The 12916-nt window shown below is 48.5% G+C and overlaps 1 protein-coding gene across 7 annotated transcripts in view; it reads left to right on the forward strand.

The window, feature by feature from the left end:
- Positions 1–12916, forward strand: part of SHANK2 (SH3 and multiple ankyrin repeat domains 2) — a 666634-nt gene that overhangs the window by 156360 nt on the left and 497358 nt on the right. For all 7 annotated transcript variants that reach the window (XM_065527817.2, XM_074012927.1, XM_074012925.1 and 4 more), the window contains one exon: positions 8580–8657. In XM_065527817.2, coding sequence (XP_065383889.1) covers positions 8580–8657 — 78 coding nt within the window. The remainder of the gene's footprint in view (positions 1–8579; positions 8658–12916) is intronic.

Raw genomic sequence — 12916 nt, forward strand, 5'->3', positions numbered from 1 at the left:
GCTTCCACCTTCCCATGGCTCTTGTCTCACTGACACAGAGTGGTCAGACTTTTGTCCCTGCTTGCTCAAAGCCAGTCACACCCATATGGCACTTCCATGGTCCCGCCTCTGTCCCCATCCAGCTCAACGTCTCTGTGGCATCTCTCGGCGTCTGCACTGCACACTCCCGTTACCCAGGTTCCCTCCTGCAGTGACTCCCGAGGTGACCTCAGGCGGGCCTGTGTCCTTGCACACCCTCCAGAAAACCCCAAGAGTCCCCAGTCAGGGTCTCCCAGCTCACTTCTGCCCTGAGCTCTGGCAGTGATGTTTGCTCCTGGCCTGTGTCCCCATGTGCTGACCTCTTAGGAGCCTCCACTGTGGCAACTGCTCCCCACTCTGTAAATAATGCCCTTCCCCTGGAGCTCAGGCCTGAAACCTGGCCGCCTCCTGTTTCTCACCGTCCCTCTCATCCCGGGGCTTGTCCGTTCCCTCTCCACCCTCTCCGGGCCCGTCTACCCCTCTTGTCTCCTCCACCCGTCTTGTCCCCACCATCCCTCTCACCCTTGCCTGGGGCCCTGCCTTCTCTCCCCAGGACTACGTATTCACTGTCCAGCCTCTGTCTTCCCTTCCAGTCTGTTTTCCCTCAAATCCACTTTCTGTCACCCGAGTTCTTCGTCCCTCCTCTGCTGAGAACCCCCTTTGCATAACCCAGGACTTGTGTCCTGTGCCCTTCTCTCCTGTCCAGCCCAGCTCGTCCCAGCTTGCTGCAGCCTGGCCCCACCACTGCCTTCTTGCCTCCCGGCCCCTCGCTGGTTTCTACTATGGGATGGCCTCTGCCTCCGCTGGCTGTCTCTCCTCCCATCCCAGGGCTCAGCTTGCCCAGCCAGCCACACCTTCTCCACTGTCTGCATCAGACCCACCCGTCCTGAGGCGGTGTCGTTGTTTCCTGTGTCCCCTCTCCAGCCCAAGCCTGGCAGAGACCTTGACCTTCTGGTTTGCATCTGTGTCTCCAGGGACTAGGACGGTACCTGGCAGCTCCGTGAAGACTCACTGTGTGCATCGATGAGCAGCTTTCTCCGTCTGTCTCTTCATCTGTAAATGGAAATGATGGGGTCTGGGGAATCCATTTGCTGGTGGGAACTGCAGGTGTTCATCTGTGAATGGAAATGATGGGGCCTGGGGGTCCAGCAGCTGATGGGACCTCCAGGCACACTGTGTTCTCAGTGGGCACAGTGTGAGCCCCAGGAATGCTCCTTCGGTGGGAGGTACATTTATTAAGGGAAGTGTCTCGGAAAATTCATGCCAAGAGAAAAAGTGGCAGTGAAAATGATATTCTTCTTGATGCTTGGGTCTTCAAAAAGCATTCCAATTGCTTCTATATTTATACTTCGCTGAATTATTTAAAAGGATAAAGACCTGTCAGATAAGATACACCTCTGAAAGGAATCCAGGGCAGCCAGCAGCCTCGCAAGGGAACCGAAAGCTCCCACCAGCACCTCCTGGATCACAGTTTTTCCTTTCTCCTCCTTTCCGAAGCTGCAAGTCTTTGCAGTTTTTCACATTAACCTTGTCTGTAAAATGGGCCTCCTGTTCCCCCTGGCAGAGAGTTCTCCCATCCCTTGAGAGTTAAATCAGAAGAAGCGGGTAGATGTGCGTTTTGAACTGCAAAACACGTACATGTTCACACACGTGTACACAGACACGTGTGATATGCACACATACATGGAGGTGTCATTGTTATTAAGCCAAGTGAACCGTGTACCTTTGCACTTCGAAATAACGAACTGGAACCTGATCTCTTTTTGACGTCTAGGAAACACTGCGGTAATGGGTCGGAGGTATGATACTGACTCGGTCAAAGTCACTGGGCGAGCGGAGGTAGTGGAGGATTTTTCTTAGGTCCTGCCTGTATCCCCCTGGAATGGCAGTGTCTGCCGAGGGTTTATTCTTAGCTTTTTGTTGGAAATACGTGTCCTTTATAATAGGGAATTTTCTTTTTTTTTTCTTTTCTTTCTTTTCCCTCCCTCCCTCTCTTACTTTCTCTCTCTCTCTCTTTCTTTCTTTCTCTCTCTGTGTCTTTTTTTTTTTTTTTGAGACAGGGTCTCGCTCTGTCACCCAGGCTGGAGTGCAGTGGCACAATCACAGCTCACTGCAGCCGCGACCTCTTGGGCTCAAGGGATCCTCCTGCCTCAGCCTCCCAAGTAGCTGGGACTACAGGCGCGCACCACCACGCCTGGCTAATTGTTTTCATTTTGTGTAGAGACGGGGTCTTGCTATGTTGCCCAGGCTGGTCCGAAACTCCTGGACTCAAGCGATCCTCCTGCCTTAGCCTCCCAAAGTGTTGAGATTACAAGTGTGAGCCACCATGCCCAGCCTATAATAGGGAATTTTCAGAAAAGGTTCTTACTGAGAGATAAGAGGAAGAGTGTCCCCAGGCTCCTCCCTGAGCAGGTCTCTCGTATTCTGAATTCCAATTTGCCAGGCCGCTCTCAGCCATCTGGGTCTTGTCAGTGCTGGGTGGTTCTTCTAGGCCACTGGGCCAGGGTGCAGTTAGAGCCCAGAGCAAACGGGTGAGCAAGACCCCCAGGGACCAGCCTTCACATCCCCACGGTTGCCCACCCCCATGAAGTCCCTCCTCCCTTGCTGCCCTATTCTCTCTTTCCTGCCCCCACCACACCCCAGAAGATGGAAACTGGCTGAAAGCCATCGCCCCATTCTCCTGGCCGTGTGGTCTCTCCTCCTCTTTGTTTTCTCTCTTACCAAAGTGAAAAACAAAGTGTTGCTCACCGTAGCCTGATAATACTGTGATTTTAGTAAATACTTTGGGCTGGGTGCAGTGGCTCACGCATGTCATCTCAGCACTTTAGGAGGCCGAGGTGGACAGATTGCTTGAGCCCATAAGATCAAGACCAGCCTAGGAAACATGGTGAAACCCTGTCTCTACAGAAAATACAAAAATTAGCGAGGCATGGTGGTGCAAGGCTGTAATCCTAGCTACTTGAGAGTCTGAGGTGGAGGATCGCTTGGGCCTGGGAGGTAGAGGTTGCAGTGAGCTGAGATTGCACCAGAGCAAGATCCTGTCTCAAAAAAAAAGAAAGACTCTTTGGGTTGGAAATAACAGGACCCCACTGGGGGTGATTTGATGGGAAATTCTGGACTCATGATCAGGACACAGGGCAAGTCCTGCAGCTGAGGCAGAGCAGGGATGGGCTAGGTCAGGACTGGAAAAACCAGAGGCCCGGCCAGTGCTGTCCACTCTCTGCCTTATCCCGGTGGAGAAGGCTGCGTTCTGTGCATCTCTTGAAATGCCGGTCACCCGCAGAAACTCACCATTCCCAGTTTCCTGGTAACACCCGATGGGCCCATGTGGCTGGGACTCGGAGGTGCTGTACTCAGATGGGTGGGCCCCTCTCCTGGGGGTCAGGGGTCACTTTCCAAGGACAAGGCATTGCTGAGGGTGGAAGGAGACCCCTACCTGTGTCATTGATGGTGTATCAGGCTCGTTATGCTGCCACCAAGCCCGGTGTCCCCACTTTAAAAAGGTGGAAACTGAGGCTCAGAAGACAAGAGGCAGAACCGCTCTCTCAGAGCTGACGCTGGTTATCACCCTGCACTCCCTGGGACCAGCCTAAGTGGGGCCTGAAGATTGTTGTTAATATGTCGAGTGTTAGGGCATCCTGCCGATGTGGTCATTTCTGTGAACGTGTGACTGTGTTGGGGAGATGCAGGACTACTTAATTAAAACCAGAGTGGGTACCCTTTTTTCTGTAAAGACCCAGAGAGTAATTACTTCAGGCTTTGCAGCCGCAGAAAATATGCAGGTGAGTGGATGTGGTCGTATCCCAATAAAACTTTATTTACACAATTAGATGTGCAGAATTCGGCCTGAGGACCATAGTTTGCAACCCTAAAATGAAATAAGCAGGCCCAGAGTCTCAACCTGCACCTCCCACGGTGTGGACCTGGGGCACGGCAGAACGGACACCAGGGCTTTCTGTTTTTGAAACTCTGGGTTTAATTATACCCCAAACATGAAAGATTTGTTTGCTGAACACGGTTGTGTCTTTGAAAATTCCCTTACATATTTTTTCCTGTACTCAAAGCAACACATGTTTATGGCAATAATTAGAAGAGTATGAAAATCCCAGCATAAAACCCGGAATCCACATTTGTGCTTTTTCCAGGGGTTTCCCACCCTGAAACCCTGTGCAGAGCGTCACCCTATATCGGCTGCTGCACGTTCTTGCAGACTCACACGTTGTTTTGAAACACCATGGGCTTCTAGCGACTCGTTTCCTTGTGTTTGCTTTTTCTCAGCTCAGCCTCCATCTGCAGTGTTGTTCGAGCCTCACACGTGGCTTTGCCGGCTCTCCTTTCACCTCTGCCCCACGGGCCTCAGGCTGACAGCTTCATGGGCATCCATCCCTCCCCTGCTGACATGCGTGGTCTGCGTAGTGAGAGGTGACAGAGGCCGCCTCCACCTTCCCACTCCCCAGGAGTGAAGCATCTTCTGTGAAACCTGCTGGACTGTCCCTGAGTCTGAGGACACGTTCCAGGGACAAGACCCTGAATAGCATAGGGCTTGGCGTCCCCTAGAGGCCTGACCAGCTGGGGCCAGGGCCTGGTGGGCTTGGGGAGTGGCATGTCATTCATACAGGAGCCTGTGGTCTGTGTTGTTCTGAAACTGTTCTAGAGATGCTGCTGTTCATGACTCATATCCATCATCAGTAACATTTGGAGCCATGAAGACAGGGGTTGTTGACCTCAGCTTTATTGAGGTTTGGGGCTGGACAGTTTTTTGCCGGGGGGGGCTGTCTTATTCATTGCAGGATGCCTCACAACATCCCTGGTCTTAACCCAGTCAGTGCCAGTAGTACTCACAGCCGTGACAGCCAAAAATGTCTCCAGACATTGCCAGATGTTCTCATGAAGGCAAAATCACCCCCAGTTGAGAACCACTGTGCCAGGAGGTGGGGACACCATGGTGGTCTTGCTTCTAATTGGAATCTTGGTACAGGGGCTCTGGGGATCCCCCTCTGACCAGCCTGACCTTCCTGCAGGGCGGTGGGACAGAACACTGAGCACGGTCTGTGAACCGGTCCACACTCAATTCCACATGCCTGACTCAGTGGCATCTGTGGCCAGAGCCCCCCACTCTGTACAGAGGCGGCCTCAGTGGGGCTGGAGGCAGAGTGCACCCCCAAGGACGCAGGTGGCTTTTTACACAGTCGGTGACCAAAGCCGGCCACGGTCACCGAGGCCCCAGGATGCTGGAGAATACAGAGGCAGGAGAGCCTTTTCCACCGAACTCACATCCCCCGACCTGTGTCTCCCAAGTGAGCACAGCCTACACTCTTAGCTGCCGGAGAAGGTGTGGTTCCCTCGTTAATAATCACCATCATGGGGCTGAGGCCTGGTCGGCTCCCCACCCTGAAACCAGCCGGGTCCTGAGAGCTCAGTGTGCTCCTGGCCTGCCCCACCCGCCCAGCCAGGGATGAAGACTCTCTGCCAGGGCGGCCGCCTTCCTGCTATCTGTCCTCTTAAATATGTATGCAACCCTCTATCAAGATGTAATTCACACACCACACAGTTCACCTATCTGAAGTGTGAGGCTCCATGATCGCTAGTCTGTTCACAGAGTTGTGCGGCCATTACCACTGTCAACCATTACCACTGTCAGCCTTAGAATTTTTTTTTTTTTTTTAACCCAGACTGAAACTCAGGATCTGTTGGCAGCTGCTCCCTACTTCCTTCTGGATTTCTAGCTCTCTTTCTTATTTTTATTTTCTTTTATTTATTTATTTATTTTGAGACAAGAGTTTCGCTCTTGTTGCCCAGGCTAGAGTGCCATGGCGCAGTCTCAGCTCACTGCAACCTCCACCTCCCAGGTTCAAGTGATTCTCCTGCCTCAGCCTCCCGAGTAGTTGGGATTACAGGCACCTGCCACCACGCCCGGCTAATTTTTGTATTTTTAGTAGAGACGGGGTTTCACCATGTTGTTGGCCAGGCTGGTCTTGAACTCCTGACCTCAGCTGATCCGCCTACCTCAGCCTCCCAAAGTGCTGGGATTACAGACGTGAGCCACGGCGCCCGGCCAGTCAGCTCTCTTTCAAATCTGCTGATCTGCCGCGTCCTACCACCTGTGCCGTGTCTACTCAGCATCTTGCTGTTCCTGAGGATGAGGCTCCTCCGGGGCCCGGGCTGGGGTCTCTGAGCCGTCCTCGGTGGGAAGCCCTGGTCATTTAATCCACGTATCCCTTTATTTGGTGTGTGTTTGTGTGGTGTTGAGTCCAGGTGGTCACACCTGTTGTCTGTACACTAGACTGTAGGTAAGGATGGAATTCCCAGGATCTGCCCAGTATAGGCTTCGGCTGTCACCTGCGCTGAGGCCCCGAGTCCTGTAGGAGAAGGTGCCCCCAGCCCAGAGTCAGGCCCCTGCTGCTGAGGCACAAGCATCAGCCAGCTCCTGATCATTTAAATTCACTTCCAAAAACAGTTTACTTATTCTAAATAGCCAACTGCATTTGGAGGCAAAATTATTCTAATAGTTGGTCCAGCTACGTCGACATTCTACCACTGCCTTTTTATTGGTCGTTATTTGCTGCTGCAGTCCTCACTGGCCTCACTGGCTACATCGACGTTCTACCACTGCCTTTTATTGGTTGTTATTTGCTGCTGCAGTCCTCACTGGGAGCTTCAGAGGGGTTGGCGAGAAGTTCTCCATCAACCCCATGGACAAATAGTAGATGCCCAATCAGTGGATGGACGCACATTCATTTTTGTTATGCAAATGTGTAAGAGGCTGGGTGCAGTGGCTCACACCCGTAATCCCAGCACTTCGGGAGGCTGAGGCAGGCACATCACTTATCACTTGAGCCCAGGAGTTTGAGACCAGGCTAGACAACATGTGGGATCTCGTCTTTACAAAAAAAAAAAAAAAAAAAAAAAATATATATATATATATATATATATATATACACACACACACACACACACACACAAATTAGCTGGGCATGGTGGCACGTCCCTGTAGTCCCAGGTACTCAGGAGGCTGAGGTGGGAGGTCGAGGGTGCTGTGAGCTGTGATCGCCACTGCACTTTAGCCTGGGTGACAGAGTAAGACCCTGTCTCAAAAAAACAAACAAAAACACTTTTGCTTGCTTTTAACAGCATTAAATAATATAAGCCCACATATTAAAACAAAAAAGATTCTCCGGCCAGGCATGGTGGTTCACGCCTCTAATCCCAGCATTTTGGGAGGCAGGGGCCTGCAGATTACTTGAGCCCAGGAGTTCTAGACTAGCCTGGGCAATATAGTGAGACCCTGTCTCTACCAAAAAAAAAAAAAAAAAAAGTTATCTAGGCATGATGGCACATGCTTGTTGTCCCAGCTGTTCAGGAGGCTGAGGTGGGGAGAACTGCCTGAGCCCGAGAGATGAAGGTTGCAGTGAGCCAAGATTGCACCACTGCACTCTAGCCCCAGCAACAGAGCAACACTATGTCTCAAAAAATAAAAATAAAATGAAAAAAGATTATTTCTGTTCTCTCCCTAATCCTTTTCCTTTCCATGAAAGTAAATACTGTTAACTGGTGCATATCCTTCCAGACATGGTCCCTGCTTTTCTATAATAGAGACTTTAAGCCTTTATTAGTTTCTCTTTAAGCCTTTAAAATGTAAATGAAATTAAGCAGTATTACTGGGGATTTTGTTGTTGTTTTTTTTTTTCGTTTTTTTTGTTTTGAGATGAAGTCTAAGTTTCGTTGCCCGGGCTGGAGGGTACTGGGTGCGATCTCGGCTCACTGCAACCTCTGCCTCCTGGGTTCAAGTGATTCTCCTGCCTCAGCCTCCTGAGTAGCTGGGATTACAGGAGTATGCCTCCATGCCCGGCTAATTTTTGTATTTTTGTAGAGATGGGGTTTCACCATGTTGACCAGGCTGGTCTCGAACTCCTGACCTCGGGTGATCCACCACCTCGGCCTCCCAAAGTGCTGGGAGTACAGGTGTGAGCTACCACGCCTGGCAAATATTATTGTTTTGAGGCTTGCCTTTTTAATTTAGAAGTTCCTGGATATGTTTCTTGTCAGTTTATAGTCATCTGCCTTGTTTTGTCCTGAGACTGCCTAGGTGAAGAATGTTCTAGAATATATCCCCACTGTTCCCTATTTTAGAACATGTATGCTATCTCCAGATTTTCTTTTCTTGTTTTCTTTTTCTTTTTCTTTTTTTTCTTCTTTCTTCCTTTCTTTCTGTATTTTATTGAAGATATTTCACTTGTTATATATTGTATACAATGTGCAAGACTTTTTATAGAATATAGTCTTAAAAAGTGAAATTGTTTGGCCATAAGGTGTTTTTTATTTATTATTTTATTTTATTTTTTTTTTTTTAATAGATTCTACCCAGCTGCTGTCCAAAGTGTTGGCAGCAGGTGAACCTCACCTGACAGCATACGGGAACCAGATGAAAGCAACATGCCTTCCCTTTTAACTTTGCACTTCTGTTTCCCTGGTTTCCTGTGAGCTTGAGACTCTGGACAGATTTCTTTGGAGAATGTCTGTGCTACCATTTTACAAACAGGTTTCTCCTTTTCTGTTTGCAGGATAGCTGTGCAAGAGTGCTTCTGTTTCGAGGAGGAAATAAGGAGTTAAAAAACTACAACAGCCAGACTCCCTTTCAGGTAAAAGAGATCTCAGCATCAGGAAGGCCTGTGTGTGGATCACAGTGGGTAATGGCTCTGCATCTCCGCGGTCGTGTTTGTATGTGTGACATGAGGCTGGCTCGTTCTGTTGCGGATGTTTTCTTATTCGGAGGCTGCTCCGGGTGCCTCCCTCTCTTGGTGCAAAGCTGCCGCCCTGTCTCAGTGTGCCTGCTTGCACTGGCTCCTTCCTGTTAGAGCAAATGGCACAAATAATGTGGAAATGCGTGCAGCAGTCAGCGCTGGAAAGGCAGCAAAGACGTAAGTGCGTCCAACCGTGCAGCTGTTGGGAGATGCTGGCTTTGCCGCCTCTCCGTCCGGTGGGACAGGCTGCCTGAGGATCACACGGGAGGGGACTTGCCTTCCATCAGCACCCCTAGGGCATCCGCTGTCCCAGAGTGGAGGGAGAACAACCCCAGCCAAGCATGGTCCAGGGCGTTCTGAGGTGGAATGCACAAGCCCAGGTCCTAAACTTTTTTAAAAATTGTGGCAAAATACATACAACATCACATTTAACATTTGAACCATTTTAAAGTGTACACTTTGGTGGCATTAAGTATATTCATGATGCTGTGCAAAACCATCCCCATTATCTAGCTAAGAACTTATCGCCTCCAAAAGGAAACCCTGTACCCACTAACCAGCCACTCCCCACTCCCCTCCCCCAGCCCCTAGAAAACCACTCATGACTTTCCATCTCTATGAATTTGTTTATTCTGAATGTGTGATATGAATGAGGTCATGTAATAGATGAGATTTTGCATCTGACTTCTGTCACTCAGCATCGTCGCTGAGGCTCGCCTGCGTTGTAGCCTGCGCCTGTGCTTCACTCCTTTTCATGGCTGGGTAATATTCTGTTGCACAGAAATGGAGCTCGTCTACTTCTGATGCCGTTGTCCAGAGAACTGTTTAGGGTGAAATAAAATATTTTAAGCTAAATGCTAATTTTTTTTAGCTAAATGAGTTATAGAAATGCTTTTTGATGTTATACACAGTCAGATCCACTTGAACTGAAAATTGACATTTCCATGATTCTCCTCATTTGGAAATGATTTGTATATCTTATTGCACTGAGAGAGGACTTTAGTTTAGAATCAGCTTCCACGAATGATTTTACTAATACTCTTCTTAGACATTCCTAATATATACAGACTTGTAGTGTTGAAAATGAATGAGTTCAGCCCAACAACTGGGCCCAGATGCTTCATAACCACTATTAGTCCATTCTCATGCTGTTAATAAAAGCACACCTGACACTGGGTAGTTTATAAAGGAAACAGGTTTAATTGACTCACAGTTCAGCATGACTCGGGAGGCCTCAGGGAACTTTTAATCATGGCGGAAGGGGAAGCAGACACATCCTTCTTCACATGGTGGCATTAAGGAGAAGTGCCGAGCAAAAGGGGGAGAAGCCCTTTATAAAATCAGATCTCATGAGAACTCACTCAATATCGTGAGAACGGCAGCATGGGGGTAACTGCCCCCATGATTCAGTTACCTTTACCTCCCACTGGGTCCCTCCCATGACACGTGGGGATTATGGGAACTACAATTCAAGATGAGATTTGGGTAGGAACACATTCAAACCATGTCAACCATTAGGGAGTTTACTTTAACTCTTCAGTCATGGTGAGCCTGGATTTTAGTCTTGAATCTGGCCGTTTGCAAATGTCTAATATAAAGTAGATGGTTGGAATGGGTCCCTGGTTTGCTGATGGGTCTATAGAGATTCCAGTTACACTCCAAGAGAATGTCCTCTTTCCAGTGGGGAATATGAGGAGGCTGCGGCTTTCTTTGATTTCATGGTGTGACTGCGTCTGCCCCTTTGGGGTTAGCTATGCATTTGTGGGCTTGGATTCAACATTATTTTTTGGGGCATCAAATAATATATTTCTTTGGTCCTTTATTTTAAAAAGTCACATAGTTGCTTAAATTGCTCAAAAAACAGCTGCTGATGCCCGTCGACTCAAGGCAAACACTTGGGTAATCATGAAAGCCATTTCTGACTCTCCTGGGCGGTAGCCTACAACCACCACACAGCACTCCAGGGAAGCGAGTCTTCCATGGCAGCCAGGATGAAAGGTCGGTTCGGGTGGCCTGTCCCTTCCCTGTCAGTCCCCATTACAGCCTTGTCGCCATTGGCACAGTGACCACCGGGGATGGGGATGCCCTTATTACGTGAGACCTGGCAGGATGCTTAGTACGCCTTCACAGCAGCAAAACTGCACCAGCACCAACCCTGTGCCATCTGTCTCTATTTTGCTAAGGACAATCAATCAGTGCCACAAATGATTCCAAAAGAAAGTGATGCGCACTGTCACTGAACTAATCAGACTCTGTACACCATAGACGTTGCTCGGGTAACTGGCGGAATGAGGTCTCTGCCAATCTACGTGCCCAGAATGGGCCCTGGCAGTGCCTGTCAGGAGCCAACTTTCTCCTCATCTTCCTGCCTCGTGTTTTATTAATACAAAGAGACTGGATTCACTCTGTGGATCTTCGCCCGTAAAATATCCCCAGCTTTTATTTTTCATTCACAGTTGTTCTTACCCTCTCAGTTATGAAAAATGAATCATTTAATATTGAGTTTGTGGGAGAAATGATGACTGACTGCACCATTTAAAAGGGATCAAATATGTTCATCTGGAAAGTGCTGATGATGTACAACTGTGCTGCAAAGGCAGGTTTTTCTAAGAAGTCTTGGGATAGTTGTTGGAGTTCATCTGGCTGACCCTTGCTTAATGATTTAAAATACTGGACAGACAGCATCAGAAGACCTAGGAGCTTGAGAGAAAGGCAGATTCTCGGGATTCACCCCAGTCCCACTGGATCAGAAACTCTTGGGGGCAGGGACCAGTGCTCTGTGTTCTCCTAAGCCCTCCAGGGATTCTAATGTTTACTCTGGTTTGAGAATCAGAAGATAGACAGAAGTGGATTTATCTAAGGTAGAGATGAAGCACTTAAACATTTTGGGTGGGTGTTGAAGAGTGATGGTGATGATGTGGTGATAATGATGGTGTTGATGGTGATAATGATGGTGATGTTGATGGTGGTGGTGGTGGTCATGATGGTGGTGATGTTGATGGTGATCATGGTGGTCATTATGATGGTAACGATGGTAGTTATGACGACGGTAACGTTGATAGTAGTCATGGTGTTCATGATGGTAATGGTGATGGTGGTGGTCATGATGATGGTAACGTTGATGGTTGTGATGGTAGTTATGATGATGGTAATGTTGATAGTGGTCATGGTGTTCATGATGGTAATGTTAATGGTGATGGTGGTGGTCATGATGATGGTAACGTTGATGGTTGTGATGGTAGTTATGATGATGGTAATGTTGATAGTGGTCATGGTGTTCATGATGGTAATGGTGGTGGTGGTGGTCATGATGATGGTAACGTTGATGGTTATGATGGTAGTTATGATGATGGTAATGTTGATAGTGGTCGTGGTGTTCATGATGGTAATGTTGATGGAGATGGTGGTGGTCATGATGATGGTAATATTGATGGTGATGGTGATAATAGTGATGATTTTGATGATGGCCATGATTATGGTGATTAAGATACTGAAAATGGGCCGGGCACAGTGGCTCACGCCTGTAATCCCAGCACTTTGGGAGGCCAAGGTGGGTGGACCACCTGAGACTGGGAGTTCGAGACCAGCCTGACCAACATGGAGAAACTCCATCTCTACTAAAAATACAAAATTAGCTGGGAGTGGTGGCGCATGCCTGTAATCCCAGCTACTTAGGAGTCTGGGGCAGGAGAATAGCTTGAACCTGGGAGGCAGTGGTTGCCTTGAGCCAAGATCGTGCCATTGCACTATAGCCTGGGTGACAAGAGCAAAACTCCGTCTCAAAAAAAAAAAAAAAAAAAAAAAAAGATACTGAAAATTTTAATGATGATGAGAGTGATGAATTTTCCATTTGCACAAAGTTTTAAAGTTCACAAATGCTTTTCTATATGTTCTTGTTTAATGTTCAGCAATCCAATGAGGTTGGCTTTTTTATCCCCAGTTTGTGGGAGAAATGGAAATCTAGAGAGACAATCAGTGATAAGTCGGTGGTCTCCAGCCTTCTGACTTCCAGTCCAGGGCTCTGGGATCTGTGGTGAGGAAGAAGCTTCTTTGTGACAGGCCCTTTTCTTGCAACCAGGTGTGAAATGAACATCATCGGCGACCCTTTACTTTTTGGATTGCTCAGTCCAAGATAGCAAACTTCCTGATTCTGAAGA

The sequence above is a fragment of the Macaca fascicularis genome, chromosome 14 (assembly GCF_037993035.2).
Source record: "Macaca fascicularis isolate 582-1 chromosome 14, T2T-MFA8v1.1".
Taxonomy (NCBI): Eukaryota; Metazoa; Chordata; class Mammalia; order Primates; family Cercopithecidae; genus Macaca; species Macaca fascicularis.